The sequence below is a fragment of the Sesamum indicum genome, linkage group LG6, assembly GCF_026168435.1.
Source record: "Sesamum indicum cultivar Baizhima isolate 11 linkage group LG6, ASM2616843v1, whole genome shotgun sequence".
In the NCBI taxonomy this organism is placed as follows: domain Eukaryota; kingdom Viridiplantae; phylum Streptophyta; class Magnoliopsida; order Lamiales; family Pedaliaceae; genus Sesamum; species Sesamum indicum.
In genome coordinates, this window is record NC_142662.1 from 19,293,488 (window position 1) to 19,312,198 (window position 18,711).

The 18,711-nt window shown below is 30.4% G+C and overlaps 1 protein-coding gene, 3 long non-coding RNA genes and 1 other non-coding gene across 6 annotated transcripts; 2 read left to right on the forward strand and 3 right to left on the reverse strand.

The window, feature by feature from the left end:
- Positions 1-1,975: 1,975 nt before the first annotated feature.
- Positions 1,976-5,538, reverse strand: SR (serine racemase). Of its 2 annotated transcripts, XM_011082682.3 has the most exons (8): positions 5,364-5,538; positions 5,191-5,254; positions 3,989-4,164; positions 3,772-3,858; positions 3,456-3,686; positions 2,815-2,888; positions 2,538-2,724; positions 1,976-2,453 (listed from the first exon to the last, which is right to left on the reverse strand). In XM_011082682.3, the coding sequence occupies exons 3-8, from the start codon at positions 4,162-4,164 to the stop codon at positions 2,189-2,191; spliced, it is 1,020 nt and encodes a 339-aa protein (XP_011080984.1). In that variant the 5' UTR covers positions 5,191-5,254; positions 5,364-5,538; the 3' UTR covers positions 1,976-2,188. The 2 variants fall into 2 exon arrangements, with proteins under 2 accessions (XP_011080984.1, XP_011080985.1); XM_011082683.3 differs by lacking the exons at positions 5,191-5,254; positions 5,364-5,538 and having other exon boundaries at positions 3,772-3,863; positions 3,989-4,136.
- A 980-nt stretch (positions 5,539-6,518) lies between these two features.
- On the forward strand, positions 6,519-7,470 carry LOC105164111 (uncharacterized). The gene is made up of 2 exons (XR_847989.2): positions 6,519-6,605; positions 7,204-7,470. It is a non-coding gene; the product is annotated as an uncharacterized LOC105164111 (long non-coding RNA).
- A 1,717-nt stretch (positions 7,471-9,187) lies between these two features.
- LOC105164110 (uncharacterized) lies at positions 9,188-10,155 on the forward strand. Its single transcript, XR_016066166.1, has 2 exons — positions 9,188-9,268; positions 9,837-10,155. It is a non-coding gene; the product is annotated as an uncharacterized LOC105164110 (transcript).
- A 910-nt stretch (positions 10,156-11,065) lies between these two features.
- LOC105164109 (uncharacterized) lies at positions 11,066-12,668 on the reverse strand. The gene is made up of 3 exons (XR_016066227.1): positions 12,582-12,668; positions 11,771-11,860; positions 11,066-11,350 (listed from the first exon to the last, which is right to left on the reverse strand). It is a non-coding gene; the product is annotated as an uncharacterized LOC105164109 (long non-coding RNA).
- Positions 12,669-16,505: 3,837 nt separating this feature from the next.
- LOC105164233 (uncharacterized) lies at positions 16,506-18,510 on the reverse strand. Its single transcript, XR_016066237.1, has 3 exons — positions 18,424-18,510; positions 17,421-17,510; positions 16,506-16,801 (listed from the first exon to the last, which is right to left on the reverse strand). It is a non-coding gene; the product is annotated as an uncharacterized LOC105164233 (long non-coding RNA).
- Between the last annotated feature and the right edge of the window lie 201 nt (positions 18,511-18,711).

The following is an 18,711-nucleotide window of genomic DNA, read 5'->3' on the forward strand; positions in this document are numbered from 1 at the left end:
GTCTGTTCTTGTTCTCTTTTGTGAATTTTGACTAACAGAGGAGTTTATTCATTAGATAAAAAGAAACATAAGGGGTATTAGATATAATTTTCAAAATAACAAAAAATTCACGTATAATTACACCAAACCTCAAGGGAAGAAAGTATAATTATCCCCAAAACATTTCAAATGACTCATATTTGGAAATTTTAAAATCCATTCATATTTAACAAATATAATTTAAATTTAGAGTTGAAAGACTGAAAATTCATTTTAATTTATAATTATGTCAAATAAATCCAAAGAATCTATTATTAAAGTTTTAAAATTCATGATTTCCATCAATCTAAATATAACCTTAAATTTTTGAGGTTGGCGGTGGTGGGTTTGGCTAATTAGTGGGATGCAACTCGATACTGTCATGAGATAATGGCATATTGACTGCATGCATGTATCCGTACAGACAGCCGTTGGTTAAATGATTTAGAGGGTATTTGGCGAAATTTATAGCTCGTAAAAACATCTAATAAGATATTAGAGAGCTTGTAAGCTTCAATAAATTATTTGATAATTTTTTTTTAAAAATAAAATTTTTTGATTTTATAATTTTTTTTAAAAAAAGTTAACTTTTCTAATTATTTTTATACGATCTTATAAGTTATATAAAATTAATATATTATAAGACAAAAATATCTCCATTCATACGCTCACACAGACAGTACACACTCTCTCTCTCTCTCTCACACACACACACATACACTCTCCTCTCTCTCTCTCTCTCTCTCTCACACACACACACACATTTTTTCTCTTTAGAATTTATTTATTTTTTACTATTTAATTTTTCTAACATTCAAAACATTATATTACCGAAAAATATAAATTCAAAACATTATAAATTATACGACTAGAAATAATCATTGCATTAACAAAAAAAATATAAATTATATATCTATACTAATATTTGACTAGTATGAATGTGCATATAATTATTTTTATTCAAAAGTTTTGGTAATAATTCGTTGTTGTTTTATTTTATCGTAAAAAGATTATCTATTTTTATTTTGAATTAAACTAATGTGTACTATTTATAATAATATTTTAAGAATTTTTAAAGCAAAATATGTCAAGAAATAACAACTTATTTGATTATAATATTATCATAACCATTTTAGTCATTTTACCAATAAAAGACCTTATTATGTCAAACACCCTAACATCTTATAAGTTTTAACATCTTATTTTATCCAAATACTTCAGGAGCTTATTTTTAAAATAAGATCCAAAATATTATAAGATGTTTTAGAAAAGTTTAGCCAAACACCCTCTTCGTCACAGTTATATCTGATTTATAATCTATTTATACAAACTTTTGACAATCGAAGAATACGAGTAATTTGTGTAACGTTGTTGACGTTTTTGAAAAATGTATATGTAGTTTTTTAAAAATAAGAATAGTTTATATAGATAATATTGACATTTTTTTGTAGATGTATGTATAATTTTTCAAATAAAAAGAGCTAATGTAATGCAATTATTTGAAAACTTGTGCGCTTTGGAAGATAGGTTCAACAAAGAGAAAAAACCAAGTCATATGGTGAAAATCAAGCTTATTGCCTATTTAAATTTTAATTATTTTAAATGTTAATGTTACTTTTTTCAATGACAGTGCAAAAAAATTATTATGGGTACGAGACGAGTCGAGTCGGTTCATAAACATAGTGAGCTGACTCAATTAAAATTTTGAACTCGAGCTTGAGTCAAAAATATATATTCAGAAGTTCATGAGTCGACTCGTGTGTTTATTTAATTTTTATTTATTTATGTAATTATTAATATTGTAATTCTATAAACAAGTAATATTATTAATAAAATTAATAATATTCAACAATTACTTAATATAACAAATATTATAATCCACCTCGTAATATTATATCAAAATTTTTAGCAAAGTGACAATGATAATAGCATTATTGATAAAAATAGCAATATGAAATTATATAAAAATAAGACTACATTTTAATTTAATAATCACATAATTTGATAAACTATGTCCACAAGGCCTTAAGTAAAATCCGGCAAGAACTACAACAAACAATTCAATGCATGCCCAAGTAAACTTTGGCGAGTCCAAGAATGAGAACTGTGAATTTTTGCTGAGTGCATCAGAAAAAAGAGCACATGGATGAACCTTTCAACATGGATGAATTTAGTCTTGCTCTCTTACTCTTTTATTTATGGATTCCCAGAGCACATCTAGATCCACGTTGCCACCCGAGAGTATAATGCCGATGTTTTTGCAGTCGTTCCAAGCTGGATTATTCCTGAAACTGTTGGATAGAACGGCAGCAAGGCCGATCGCTCCACTTGGCTCTATGGCCACTTTCAGGATTTCATAGCAGAGTCTCATTGCTTCAACTATCTCTTGATCGTCGACAGTAATGATGTCATCCACCAAATCTCGAATGACAGGCCTGCATGTTTGAGTGAGAGAGAAAAGATACAGAATCATGGCATGTAAAAGCAAGGCTGTTTATGCATGATATTAGGGGTTTTACCATGTGAGACTTCCAAGAAAAGCTCGAAGACCGTCAGCGATGGTCTTGGTCTCGGGCAAAGTTACAATACTGCCTGCAGCTTTGGACCGAGCAGCATCATCGGCCCCCTTTGGTTCGGCAGCCAGTATCCTGATTGCAGGATTAATGGATTTGGCAGCTAATGCCACCCCTGAAATCAAGCCACCTCCTGGAATTCATGACTAAAATGTCTTAAGCATGTGAATATGATGTCAGAGGCAGGGTATGAATGGACTTGAGAGACAGAGAGAGATCACACCGCTTACGGGAATTATGATGGTGTCAATGTGAGGAACCTGCTCCAAAAGCTCCAGAGATATGGTTCCCTGTCCACTGAACGAAAATGGTGTTAAGGTAGACAAATTTTCATTCTATGTGTTCATATAAAATTTATATCCAATGTGCTTGGGTTGATACACTATACTCTCAGCATCGGCAACACTACAGCACAGGAATCTTACAATTTATTTATTATTTCCTTTGGTATGACAAGCATGAAAATGAACCAAGTAGTAACTCAAAACCATCAAAGGTGGCAGCATAGGCGACATAAGTAGTCATTCAACAGAACAGCAGAAGTGCACAGTTGTTTCTACCATGACCATGTCCGAAACAGGTAAAATTTGAATGAACATAAAAGGCCACACGGAAAAATCCAAGGAAAAACGCAAGTCCCCTGCCCCAACAACAAACAGAGATTTCTATTGATTAACAGGAGTTAGTGAGTTCTCAACAAATTATTTGATTGTTGTAACATATTAAAGTGAGGAAGGATATCCAACAGCATGGAAGTTTCAGCATCAGAACTAGGCATATTGGAAAGGACACAATCTAGGCTATCTACACAGATTTAATCATATTGGGCGAGAGAGAAAGACATGCTCAGGCCATGGGACCTACCTTATGATGCGCCCATCATTATACGGATGAATAAGAACAGCACCGGTATCTTGTAAAACCTTTGCGGCAACCTCCTCCCTGGATTGCACATTAGCCTCACTCCAGATAATCTGACCACCGTACCGCATGACGTTCTCAACTTTGCATTTTGGAGCATTTTTTGGAATGACTATGTGTGCCGGAATTCCTCGTAGTTTTGCAGCCAAAGAAAGTGCCGCGGCATGATTACCACTATTTCGAGAGGTAGTATCAATCAGCATTCAAACAAGTATATCCAGAAAACCAACGATGTGGTATTAGTGAGCTCAGGTATAACCTGCTATGTGTTACAACCCCTTTAGCTGCCTCATCATCTGTAAGTGAAAATACGGCGTTGCAGGCCCCTCTAAACTTGAACGCTCCGCTGATCTTACAAGGAAACAAAGAGGTGCTTAATTACATCTGCAAACCCTTAAAGTGCTGCATATGCTCAAGTGTTGTGCAGGAACAAGAGTTAAGAAATTTCGAACAAAAGTCAACATCCAGTATCTCACCCTTTCTGAAAACATTCACATTTAAAGTAAAGTTTTCTTCCAGAGATAGAATTCAGAGTTTCTGAGGACAAGACTGGAGTTTTGTACGCGTAAGGGCTGATGCGTTCTTCTGCCGCTTTTATCGAAGAAATATCAGCTGCATACTTATTAATGGATGCTTGGGCTTTTGCTTCCATCTGGCACCATTCAAGTCGGAAGAGACTAAGTTGTCAAGTCATCCAATCTCAAATATCTAAATTTGTGAACAAGTTGGTATCTATGAGGAGCAAACAAAGAGATAGACGAACTCCAAGTATCAGGATTTCCCTGGTTATGAACCGGAAGACCAGGATATACTACACTATTGAACTAATGAACTAGCTGCCACCTAAAAAATAAATCACTCTTCTCCTATAAAAACAGTAAATGATGCTTTACACTCCTTATTTCCCTTTATTCTAGAAATAAATTAATTACCACACTTTTCTCTAAAGAATTACACTAATTACCGAAATAGTGCAAATATCGTTTATCAGCGACAAGACATGAAAATATTTACCCCTGGACAAGTTAGAAGCCTGTATATTTTCCAACTCGACACTTTAACTCCTGAGGATCGTGAAAATGGGCTTGAGAGGGAAAGAAAGCACAACTTATTAATCCTTGCTTTCCAAAAACGCAGTTTTCATCAAGAAATTTTATCCCAAAAATACAGCAATTCAATTATCGGCAATGTGAAACATAGCAAAACCATCTAGCTGGTTTTGTTTATGAAATGCTGCAAAAAGTTCTATTCAATCTTATATAAGCAAACTATTCACAGTAAGCATTGCAAGTTTCCAAAGAAAGAGCAGCAGAGAAAAGATCGCTGCATCTTTTTCCACATGTTTTATCATACCAATCTTCTCAGAACAAGCGACTCGTAAAGAAAAAAAAACAAGGCATCCCATGAATACAATTATTAAGAACAAAAACCAAAGATTTTGATACTACAATGAAGTTTCATTCCAGGAAACTCATCCAAGATTCAGCCAAAAACAATCCCCCGATATCAAAATCAGCAAACTCAAGATATTGCAATAACAGATACTGAAACAATCACAAAGCAAAAACGAGTTCTTCTGTGCGAATTAAGAGATGGGTTTTTCTTCAAACATCACAGTCACAGCACACACATCAAAAAAGCAATTCACCACAGTATTACTCATAAATGGAATGCTTACAGTAAGAACACGCAGAAGAGAACTGCTTAAGAAGCTCCACTTCCTCTGTTCTCTCACACAGTTTCTGTTGGAATAAACATTCAATTAGACTTCCCCATACAAACGTATGATTCCATTCCCAATATAAAGACCCAGATTTTTGCGCTTAAAATATGTGCAGCCCAGAGCTATACCATGCCAGACCCGACTTCGACCCGTTTATCCGGGTCGGGAGCCGCCGGCTATTTGTCGTCTCTCAACTGTTTGTGGCCCGTAGTGATGCATCAAAATTCAGAGTTTCAAACCCAATTCTTGTTGGAGAAATGGGGTTCAATTTCTTTTTTTCTCTTTTTTTTTGGATAATTTCAAGAAGGATTTTTGAGTTTAATATGCTTTTTCTACCTGGTCAGGAGTTTTGATTGTTTAAACAGCCTATTGTTTTTACTTTCTTTTTTTCACAAAAATGGGTGATCTATTATTAAAACTATTATTTATATCTATACTATTTATTCAGTGTAAGGACATTAAAATAACTAATTTTGATTGGTAAAGTTTACGTTAAAATTTAACATATTTCAATAGCTTTGATAATATATTCATTTTATCATATTTCTATTTAATTGCATTAAACAAATACAATAAAATTTTGGGTAAAAAAAAAAAAAAAGAAGAAGAAGGAGAAGAACACCACGGCAACTTTTATATTTACTTCATCTTAAATTTCTTTTCTTGTTTGTTTTATTTAGTCATGTTTTTCTTTTTCATTGAAAAAATCTATTTCAATTCCTAAATTTGAAAAAAATAAATTGTGATTCTCTTTAGTATATTTGGTTAAGATATGATCAAGTAAAAATATTTTATTAATAAAAAAATGGTTTTTCAATAAAATTGTACTCTCAAATACAATTATTAAAAGGAGATTTAAATGAGGATAAAATCTAATTTATTATGTCATTGAAAAATATCTAAAAGTTATACAGAAAATTGTAAGAGAAAGTAGAGAAAATACCATTTCTTTTTTTTAATTGATGGAATATTGCTAAGAGAAAGAAGAAAAAAAATGCTGAAAATTTGCTCAAAAATAATAGTAATACTATATATATATATAATAACAATTTTCAATCATGAATTTTTAAAAGGAAGAGAGAGAGAGAAGAAATTTTATTTTCAATGGCTTGACAAAATATTTTGTGTTTCTTGTGGGTGAATTGGTCAAACTACTTGTAATCCTGACTAAAAAAAATAATAGTAAATAAGTGATCACATTAATCTTTGTCAGAAATATTACAGCAATCTCAAAAAAGAGATAATATGCTACGTATATAATGTGGAGGCAAACACCAATTTAACACTGCATTTCCAGTTGATAAGCAAGAAAATGGCTGTTGTCAATCCATCCTTCTGTCTCATCATCTTTGTCCTTATTTTTGCCTCAGGTGAACAAATTTTGCAGCTCTATTTATAAAGTAAGGAAAATTTTAGTTTCGATCAAATTTGGTCGAATTAAAGTAATCATTGAGCAAATATAATATATTTACTATTTGATTGGTCACTCTTCCTTAACTATACACCAATCACACGATAAATGTATTGTACTTGCCATATGATTGACTTAGGTTCTGCTAATCCAGGTCCGGACTAGAATTTTCCATAGAGTAATTACTGATTTACTTATTACTTGTCATTAGTTGTTTGATAATTACCATAGGTATTATCAAACCTTGTTGTATCATTATTTTATTTAGGGTAAATTACAACGGACTTTTCTAAAATTTGTCATAACTACAAATATTTCCACGTTGTTTGAAAAATTACAAATACCCTTTTGTGACATCCTATTGTCGGGAGGTTTGTATTTTTTCCAACAACGATGAGATATTTATAATTATAAAAAATCTCAAGAGAGCATGTTATTATTTACCTTTTCATTTAACATGCGCATGTTATGTGTGTAAAAATTACGTCATAACTAAGACATGACATTCCACGTCTTACGTATAATAAGTAGCTAATATGGTGATATAACTAATGTAGTTGGCGAGATGGCTCATGTGGGCGATGCAGCAAAGTCGAACAAAAGATGTCAAGATGGTCTAGGCGTGTGCGGTGAATCGGTGTGCGATGCGCCGTGTTGCAGCCGGAGATGCACGGCCAAATATCCAGCATACCTAAACCCCAAGGCAATTTGTATCTCACTTGTACCGCCACGCGTGTGCTTGTGCGAGTATGATTGTTAAGGCGTTTAATCCCTTTTTTTCTTTGTGTTGGAATTGAAATAAATACCATTATTTTTCAAGACAATGAGTCCCTTCGATTCAGATATGTTTTTTAATTTTATGAAGCATGCTGGGGGGGGGGGGGGTAAATTTCAGACACCAAATAATATTTATATTAATTTAATATATATTTGTAAAATAATTTGTATCTTTAACATAATAATAATTTCATAAATAATTATGAATAATAATTTAATTTTTTAAAAATTATTTTTACAAAATTAAATAGTTTCATTTATAATCTTCTGAAATAAAATAAATACACATATAGGGTAAATCACATTCATGCTTGTTTGAGATTTGAGATATTAATATTTTTTTTCAAACAATAAAAAAATATTTATGATTGTATCAAATTTTAGGACAGTTCGTTGTAATTTTCCCTAATTATATATATTATTAAGGGTATGTTTCAAGTTTATCATCTATCTCTTTTCTCAAGTATGTGGAAACATGTGGGTGGAATTAATGTTCCATGACTCGGGATGAAATCACTATGTAATCTATGTGAACAAAAGGATTCACTATTTTCTATATGAGATTCTCCTATTGTACATCTTAGGCGATGAACGAAATAAAATAACATTTATTAATGATGTCTTAGTATGGTGTTCAAGATTAAGGTTGAAGTTTCATGAACAAATTCGATGTTATGGGTTCGATTTCTAATGGACGTGTGGATATTTGTTTCACTTTAAGTGAATTTTTGTAGTTTATTTATTATTGTTAGTTATATTGATTGAATAGATGTATCGCTCAGTGTATTGAGATATTGGTGTAGGTTGAATTGATATTGCTCATATCAAGTTATTGTAATTTATTTATTATTATTATTATTAATAATAAAAATATTTCTTTGAAAGGAGGGTCAAAACTAGTTTTCGACTTCTTCACAAGACTCGAACTTGTGGCACATCTTTCACAGGGCCACATCGGGAAGAAAAATAAAATAACATGACGTTAATTTTGACTTGAAAAGTTTATAAAACAACTAAGGGATAATTACACTATCTTTGTGATTCACAAAATTATATCTAGTACAACTAATGTGAATCCAATAAATAGATTCATTTGTTAGTCAAAATTCATAAAATTTATTTGATATCGACAAAAAAATTTAAATAAAAATTCATATTTATCCCAAATCAACTTATTACTGACTTACTGCAAATCAAGCAAATTAGTTTTGACCGAACTACCTTTATAAATCTTCACAGACTAATGTATATGAAGAGGTACATCATCACCCTTATAGGAGTAATTTAGTCAGAAAATATGTATTTAATCTACAAATATGGGTTTTCATTCAACTTTTCACTGATATCTACAAACCCCGTAATTTTTATTAATATGTGGATTTATTTATTGGATGGGAACAAACGTCATAATAACTAGTATCACTTCTCAAACCATATAGTGTCTATCAGGAAAAAAAAAAAACTACTCCAAGTTTGACAAATTATTAAAACTAAATAAAAAAAATCATTAAATGATAAATCATTCCTCTGCAGATTCTGTGGGAAGGAGGCGTGTGTAGACTTAAAAGAAAATTTCTTGTAAGCTGAAAAAGAGAACGTGTATGATTGCTGTAATTTGCACTTAAATATAGTAATTATATGTTATTACATTGGACTTTATAGACACGCTGCAAATATAATCTTGGTCAGAAATATTACAGCAATCTAAAAAGAGATCATCTTCTATGTATATAAATGTAGAGATAAACATCAAACAAACATTCCATTTCCAGTTGATCAGCAAGAAAATGGCTGTAGTAAATCCATCCTTCCATCTCATCATCTCTGTCCTTGTTCTGGCCTCAGGTGAACTAATTTTATAACTCGACGATTTTATCTATTTTAATAGCAGTTGTTCGTCTACTTAAATTGTAAATATCAATTACTTATTATATGTCTTTAGTGTGACAATGAGCAATTTACGTCCCACAATTTATTCTATTTATAATTTTGGTCTCATTATTTTAGTATTCACCAGATTTAGTCACACAAATTACAAAAAAATTATGTATTTAGTCCCAACCATAAATTCCACTAAACACGTGCTTCGTTAAGGAACTGACTATTGATTTAACGGAGGGAGCACATGATTTACACGTGTTCTGTTGAATATTTAATGTAATTTGTGGTTGAGACTGAAACTGCAACTTTTTGTGACTTAAATTTGGTTAAGCATCACAAATAAGATAAGTTGTGGGACGTAAAATACAATTTTTCCGTCTTGAGTTGTTGATAATTTACCATAGTTGTTGGCGGCCGGTAATTGTATAACAATTAGTTCCATAAATTAAAATTTTTATTTCAAATTATGTTGCATTTGGAGTGTACATTGTGATGATTTGAGAAATATAATCTTGGTATATATATAATGCAGTTGGTGAGATGGTCCAAGCGGGCGATGCAGCGACGTTGGCCAAGAGATGCCAAGATGGCCTAGGTGCGTGCGGCGAAAGACTGTGCGATAATCCGTGCTGCGTCCGGCGATGCGTCGCCAAATATCCAGACCTAAACCCTAAGGCATTTTGTTCCTCATCAATTGGAGCACAACGTCTGTGCTTGTGCGAGTATAATTGTTAACCCATTTAATCTCTTACTTTTCTTCCTCCCAAAATATTATGATTAATGCTATCATAAACTTGCAATAGATGGAGAGTTATCTGTTGGATTGAAATAACTATTGTTTTTTTATGGTATTTATTTTTTTCTTGATTTATTTGATATTTTTTTTTATGCTTGGATCACTACAAAAAAAGAAAAAGAAAATGATTATTCTCTACTCGTTACGGCTTAAAAATTGATACTGTTTACTATAGTCAAGTAAATTGATACGAAAACTTAAGTTTTGACTATAATTAATCAACGTTTATTATAATACTCGTGACCTGTGATTGAAATATTTGCATGATTTTGAGCTCTATCTAATATATGAGATTTTTTTTCTGATTTTTGAGTAGTGCTTTGCCTTTCATTAACCAATATGAAAGGGGTTCTCGGAAGAAGATTGAAAAAATGAACAATCTTATGTGAAAAGTACAAGCAAGCCACTGGAGATATTGCAAACGAGCAAATCACTCCCTTATGGAAGAAAAAAATAATTTTTTAAAAATACAACGATTTAACCCCTCTGTCTAAAGAGGTAAATTGCTTCATTTTAAAAAAGATTGGGGGAATAAACTGCTCTTTTTTTCATAAAAAAGATAATTTACTCATTTACAATATTATATAGTGTAAATTGTAATAAATCCCAATCTTAGGTAAGTTTCGCGTAAGCTATTGTTTCTCACAAGAGCATTTCTTGTTAAGTTCAAGAATTAAAAATACTTTCATAAGCATAAGAAGTAAAAAAGAAAGAACATTAATTATTTTTGTCTGACGGCCAACAGAGGGAAAAAAAAAATTAACCAGATACCGCACAGTTGAAAATTAAATATCAATAAATATTGTATAGTACTTCTTCAATATGTTGTAAATCATAAAGTAATTTACATTATATCAAATTTCAGAGAAGGTGACTGTCATTTACCATAATAATAATAATAACAATTTCCGAATAAAAGATGATCAGAAAGCAAAAATCCACAATGGGAGAGGAGCATTTTTAATTATATACTTGTTATTCATTAGGAACATTACATATTACAATATGTAGCTTTTAATACTAATATATTTATTTTTTATAGCAATCAAATTCACAGAAGCAATATATATATTTAGTTTCAGCAGGCTGGAAACAAATTGACCATGGATGTTTATCACCATAATTAGCCACACACATTGATACACATTTCTCTTCAGTGATAGTCAAGCCGCACACGCCCATAATAATAGTACATCTGTATACTGGAGGCGGTCTTGCAATGTCCCTTACTCCTTTCATCAATTTGTTATCTTCACCATGCATGAAATATATAGAATTAATAACCAATATACAACGCAAAATACTTTTTTAGTTCTATAAACAACGGCGAAATTTGTTCTGATACCCACAACTATGTCAAATGTCGCTTTTAGTCCTATAAAACTCATAATAGTCCCACAAAGTTGTGGTTTTGGGACAAAAAAGGCATTGTGATTTTGAGTTTTATGAGACTAAAAGCGTCACCTGCCATAGTTGTGCTACAAAAAGAAATTCTGCACTTATTTTATGGGATTAAAAAAATATTTTGCCCCCAATGTACATCACACTTAGTAACCCATACCTGATATGCTTCTTTCTAGCAAATCGCTGATAGTCATAGTAGTCGAAACACGACTATGCATATATACGAAGAGACTTACCACATTTACCTAACGTGTTACCACACTTACTTTTCAAGGACGTGCTCGAGAGCTCTGTGCTAAGTGAGTGCAACGGAGAACTGCGATCTCCACCGTCAACCACTTGTATCCTTCGACTATCTGCTTGTATATGTGAAACAAAATAATAGTAAGTGCTAAGTTCAATTTGGCTTGCCCTAGTTAGACTATAAGGACGGTATAAAAAAAATATTTAAACTTTCAAATTTTGAAAATTCTGGTTAATTGGATGACAATAACTTTATACTCTGTTTTTTATATCTCTAATACCCTTATACCTTAATGTATAAGTCAATTCATTTACTTATTATATTTATACATCATTTTGCTAATGTAAAATACAAATAGATAAGACACAACGTTAAGTTTTATTTTAGGTAAAATCCTAATAAATGTATAAAATATCAATATGATATTATACTAATTAAACAAAATCTGAGTCCGATAAATTTAATAACTAATCAAAATACACAAAATCAGTTACCTTTAGCTTAAATTTGAATAAATATAAACATATTGGTAAAGCTAGCTATTAATTCATTAAAGTGATGATTATTTTGTGAAACAAATGAAAATATTTGACGCCATTTTATTCCACACATATTTTGCAAACCAAATTAATTACCTTATAAAATCTTCTCGAATTTTGATAATATATTATTTATACCTAATGAAGGTAACGACACACCTCCATCAGTAAAATATGTAATTATTTTAAATAATTTGAAATAATTTAAGATCGTTTTTTTATTTTGATAGCGCATTAACTAGACCTTATATAATAATGTTGGAAGTTGGAATATACATAGAAGAAATAATGTACCTGGTGCTAAAATGAAGGTTAGGAAAATCAAAACACTCAAACACCGAATAGCCATATATGCTATATATTATGAAGTAAAATAAACACATTCACTTACTTATATTTCTAACTACAATCCTTCTTATATAGTAGTGAAGAAAAAGTAACTATACTTTGAAGATTTAAAAAATTAGCCAAATTTTGTTAACAATATGACATGAATATTGATTCTTTCAATATGTAATTTTCTTCAAGTTAGTGTAAATTATACCAAGATTTATTGGATCTACTAAAAAAAAATGTTAGCAACAAAGAAAATAAAGTGTAATTTACTTACCTTATATATTTATTAAATTTAATTTAAGGTAGCTTACAAAAAGCACAAGTGATATATTCATAAATATTCTCTCATTGTTTGGGAAATTACCAACATTTTGTCCTTTAATTTTAACAGTTGTCCAACAACTGGCACAGTCCGTTAGTTTTTATTAAATTTACATCTATTTTTTTAGTGAACTGAACATTATGCCCTTACAGATTGTAAAACATAATCAATTATTTAAAAAAAAATTCAAATTTTTTTCTATTATTATGTGGACAAATTTTTCCTCTTTTTTTGCAATTTTTTTAATACAAGGGAAAGTTGGATAATTACAGGTCTCTGTCTAATTAAGAATTACATAATTTCAATAAATATCAGAGGTTATTAGTACTTTTTCAAATAATGAGAGATTATTTATAATTATATCGAATTTAGAAAAATCCACTGTAATTTATCCATTTAATTTTAGGACAAAATGCATGAAATCCCCTTGTGTTTTAAAAAGTATGCAAAAAACATCTTCCTATTTTCAGAGTAGGCTAAAAACCCCCTCTTATTTTGTTTTAGTCAACAAAAAAGCCCTCATTCTGTTAGCAACTAATGGGAAGTGGAGGAGACGCACGTCTGCAGCATTTAGTAGTCATTTTCTGTTGTTAATATCATATTTAATGACACTTTGGACTAAAATACCCCTCTATAGGTCTATATAACACACAAAGACGTTTTGGCTTGTTTTGTGTTTTCCTTTTGTCATTTCAAAACCTTAAGAAAAAATATTAAATTTTTTCATATTAAATTTAAATTGAAATATTAAATTATATTTACTTTATTTAATATTAAATATTAAATAAAAATATATTTCAATTCAAATAATTTTTATAATTGTTAATTATTAAATCTAAAATTATTTTTAATTAATTAAAATATATATTTAATTACAATAATTATTGTTATAATTATTATTAAATAGCAAAAAATATTTAATTATTATAATTATTTAAAATATCTTTAACTAACTAAAATATATTTTAATTAATATAATTAAAATTAATTAAAAAAGAAAAAAAACCTGCGATTTCGTCCCTTTTTCGTCCGAAACTTGTTTCTAAGTTTCCGGCACCGTCCGGACGAATTTCCGACGGTCAGTGGTACCATTTGAATCCTATCTTGAAGACGAACATTTCCATATCTTCAATTTGAGTTTTTCTCAATCATAGAGAGTGAGCTCAAGCAACGACCGCCGAACATGTTTCTCATCTCCTTCCGGTCGAATCTCTATCTCAGACGACCACCATCAGACTCATCTCTTTAAGACGATTCTAACGAAACCGGCCTCACTCAATTTAGTAAAGAATTTACAGAGATATGAGGATTTTAACAAAATCTCGTCCCTGTCGACGAGATGGTGGGGGGGAGCCGGGGGTAGCGGGTGGGGGTGGTGAGGGTGGTGGGGGGCAGCGGGGGGTAAGGGGTGGGTGGGGTAGTTAGTTTTTTTTCTTTAAATATATAATAATAATATATTTTTAAAATTTTATATTTAATATAAGTTAAATAATTTGTTGAATCTAGACCTTTTATTTTTTCAAAATCTAACGATTGAGATTAATTGATTAGATCTAACGATCAATATTTGATAAAAAAAGATTCAATGGTCATTAAAATAAGAAATAATATATATTAACTAAGGGTATAATGGTCATTTTTAAAAAAATAACACCGGTAGTTTGATTTAATGTAGAGGGGACGATTGAGTTGAATTTTACAAAGTACATGGAAGCTTTTAGCCTATTTTAAAAACAGGGGGAGTTTGCAGACTTTTTAAAACACATGAGGTTTATGCATTTTGTCCTTTAATTTTATTAGAGATATCAAATGATAGTTTATTAGCTAAACATTAGTATTGTTGATTCGTGGCGCTGCAATTCTTTTGAACAAACAATCATAACATACGTGGTTAAATGCATTTTTTTGAATTAGGTCATTTAATTTTTTATGATAGTATTTTGGTCTCATATTTGGTGTACCTGGTGCCAAAATGAAGGTTAGGAAAATCAACACATTCAAACACCGAATAGCCATTCTATATATTATGAAGTAAATAAATTCAAATACTTACCTATCTTTCTAACCACAATCCTTCTTATATAGTGATGAAGAAAGTAACTTTACTTTGAAGATTTCAATAATTAGGCAAATTTTGTTAACAATTAAATATTGACGCCTTCATCATGTAATTTTTCTTCTAGTTAGTGTAATTTTATTTGGATTTATTGGATCTACTGAAATGAGCATTGTAAATAAAATCAATTTTCTAATTTCACGCGCATGTTTTTACACTCTTGAAATATTCCCTTTTAATACTCCTGAATGTAAATAAATATATATAAATATTGTAACAAAAATATAAAAATTGGGTGTCGAGTGTGGAAAAAAAAAAAAGAGTTGGGGGACAAAGTGTAACAAACGTGGGGGGGGGGGGGGGGGCATTTAGCTCAAATTGAAAATATAGTCTTTTGAAAATGAACCAAACAAGATATAAGTTTTCGCATTGATTTTGTATGATCGTGATATATAATATTAATTTTTTATTATTTTAAAGTTGTAATTATTTATAATGTAGATATGTTTTCTTTTTTTGGTAGTATATTGAGTTACCATGGATATTAAGACGTATCCATTATAATGTAGAAGAATAACTCGTCAATTGTAGTCAATTTATACCAAAACTGAAATATAATCACACATGTTCAAAAAATTACCGATAAACTCTTGATATATGATATAATTATATGTATATTTAGATGATAAGGTAAATATTATCACTAGAAGAAATTTAATATGAAAAAATTATTTTTTAGTTCGCTAAGTATGCCCATATTAATTTTAGTCTTGTAACTATTCCCTTTTCTTTATTAAGTCCTTTAAGTTTTAAAATGGATGAAATTTATTCTTGCGGTGATCGAAATTTTGATTTTTAATCAGAAAAATGACAAGACATACCAATTGAATTTTTATGGGAATTTTTAATCCTACGCGACTTTAGACATGAGTTGAAAAATACGTTGAATATGATTATATTATATGTATAATTATAGTTGATAAAAGTAAAATTATTATTTAACAAAAGGACTACAAATTGAATTCAAAAAAGGCTCGTGATTGCCCCAGCAGCCTACCCTCATTCCAGACTGAAAATAGATTTGGGCGACAATGTTGCCTAGAGGTTCGGTCATTGCTGCAATGGGCGACTCCGAGGGCGACGGTCGCCCGCTGCGCCCTTTTCTTACATTACGTACATTGCAACTATGATATAATATAATAGACTCCACACACAAAAAATAAGAATACCCATTCATCTATAGTTTATTTACACAAATCACTCATATTTTTTAAAAAATCATACATACACCTGTAGGAAATGTTAACATCATTTTACACAAAGTATCCCCTATTTTTTGAGAATATATACACCCCTAAAAAACATCGACATCATTCCACAAACTCCTCTTATTTTTTGTTGTGATTTTTATAATTACGTAGAAGACATGAATAATTTATATAAATAAATTATAGTAATAATTTCAAACTAAAGATGATAGAAACCAAAAGCCACAATGGGAGGATCATTTTTATTGATTTATTTGTTATTCATTTACGAATTACATATTGCAATATATAGTTTCTAATACTAATATTTATATTTTTTTATAGCAATCATATTCACACAAACAATATGTATATTTAGTTTCAGGAGGCTGGTAACAAAATGACCGCGGATGTTTATGTGCATAATTACCGACACACATATATAGACAATCCTCTTCGCTTATAGTCAGGTCGCACACCCCGAGATTAATAGTACATCTGAGCACCGAAGAAGGACTTCCAGCATCTTTTACTCGTTGCATTAATTTGTTTTCTGCACGTAAAACATCAACTTATTTATATATACAAATTATCCATACTTTTTGAAAAATTACATATGCACTACAAATATCAACATCATTAATACAAAATTACCCATGCCTTTTGAAATATTATACATACATCCCCCAAAAATATCAACATCATCACACAAACTACCAATGCCTTTTTTTGGATGTCAATGGTGGTTTCTATAATTACACATAAGACAAGGATGGTTTGCACAAATGGATCGTAGATCAGAGGGTGTAAATATAATTATCCACCTAAGGTTTAATTACACAAATACTCCATATCTTTTACAAAATTATAAGTAATCCCTTGATTTTGTAGTTGTAAATACAAGTATAATTCTTATTCAATGTCGAAACTACACAAACAACCTTCAAGAGGTGTACCTATAGTTTTGAAAAGGGCAGACGGTGTTTATGTAGGTGTAACTTCAAGAGGTGTAGATGTATTTATCTTAACCGATATGCATCACACAAAGTAATCCATAATCAATATGCTTCCTTCTAGCAAAGTATTGATAACCCTAGTAATAAAAGCGGTACTTTGCATACCAAGCTTATTGAGAGGTTTGCCGCATTTGCCCAACGTGATACTACACTTACCGTTCGAGTATATGCTCGAGGGCTTTGTGCCCAGTGATTGTGTTGGAGGACTGCGAACTCTACCATCTGCCACTTGTATCCTCTGATGTCCTACTTGTACATGTGAAAAAAAATAACAGCAGGGATTAAATTCACTTCAGCTTGCCCTCTTATTCCATACTAGGAAATTTTAATCCACACTCGATTCAATCAAATCTGAACCAATCATATGGCAAGTACAATACAACTGCCGTGCGATTGGTGGATAGTTTAGGAAAAGTGAACAATCACATTTATAGTAAGTGTGATACACTTGCTCTATAATTAATTTGGTTCGACCATAAAAACATATCTATATACTAATAAACCCTTCAAACACCCTTCTAATTTTGAAAATTCTTCCTAATTGGATGAAATAGCCTTATACTTTTGTTTTTTTGGTCTCTAATAGCCATATACCTCAATGTATGATTCATTTTAGTTACTTCTTATTGTAATTTATATAGCATTTTGCCCCGCGGTAAAATAAAAGTTTAATACGCAACATAAACATAGATAAGACAATATGTTAAAAGTTTTGTTTTAGGTCAATTCCAAGTAAATATATAAAATATTAATACGACATTATACTAATTAAACAAAAAATGATGCAGGTAATATGAATAACTTATCAAAATCCATAGAATTAGATAACTTCGAATGTGAATAACTAAAAAGAATATTGATAAAGCAAATTGATTAAAGTGATAATTTATTTTTTTAAAAAAAATGAAAATATTTAAGCCCATTTTATTCCACACACATTTCACCAACCAAATATTAATTATATTATAAATCTTCCCCTTTAATTATATATTATTTATACCAAATGAAGGTAACGACACGCCTCCATCAATAAAACATGTAATTATTTTAAATATTTCGGAACAATTTAAGTTTATTTATTTATTTTGATTGTGCATTAATTAGACCTTATGTAATGATATATGGAAGTTGGAATATATATATAGAAGAAATAATGTACCTGGTGCTAAAATGAAGGTTAGGAAAATCAAAACACTCAAACACCGAATAGCCATATATGCTATATATTATGAAGTAAAATAAACACAATCACTTATATTTCTAACTACAATCCTTCTTATATATATAGTAGTGAAGAAAAAGTAACTGTACTTTGAAGATTTCAAAAATTAGCCAAATTTTGTTAACAATGTGACATGAATATTTATTCTTTCAATATGTAATTTTCTTCAAGTTAGTGTAAATTATACTAAGATTTATTGGATCTACTAAAAAATGTTAGAGACAA

What these genes read in the sequence shown, in the direction of transcription:
- SR (XM_011082682.3), bottom strand. Translation starts at nt 4,164, where the DNA reads ATGGAAGCAAAAGCCCAAGCATCCATTAATAAGTATGCAGCTGATATT. An exon ending in TGTGAATGTTTTCAGAAAGG is followed by an intron (nt 3,859 to 3,988) that starts GTGAGATACTGG and finishes TTGTAAGATCAG; the next exon opens with CGGAGCGTTCAAGTTTAGAG. An exon ending in GGGGTTGTAACACATAGCAG is followed by an intron (nt 3,687 to 3,771) that starts GTTATACCTGAG and finishes CTCTCGAAATAG; the next exon opens with TGGTAATCATGCCGCGGCAC.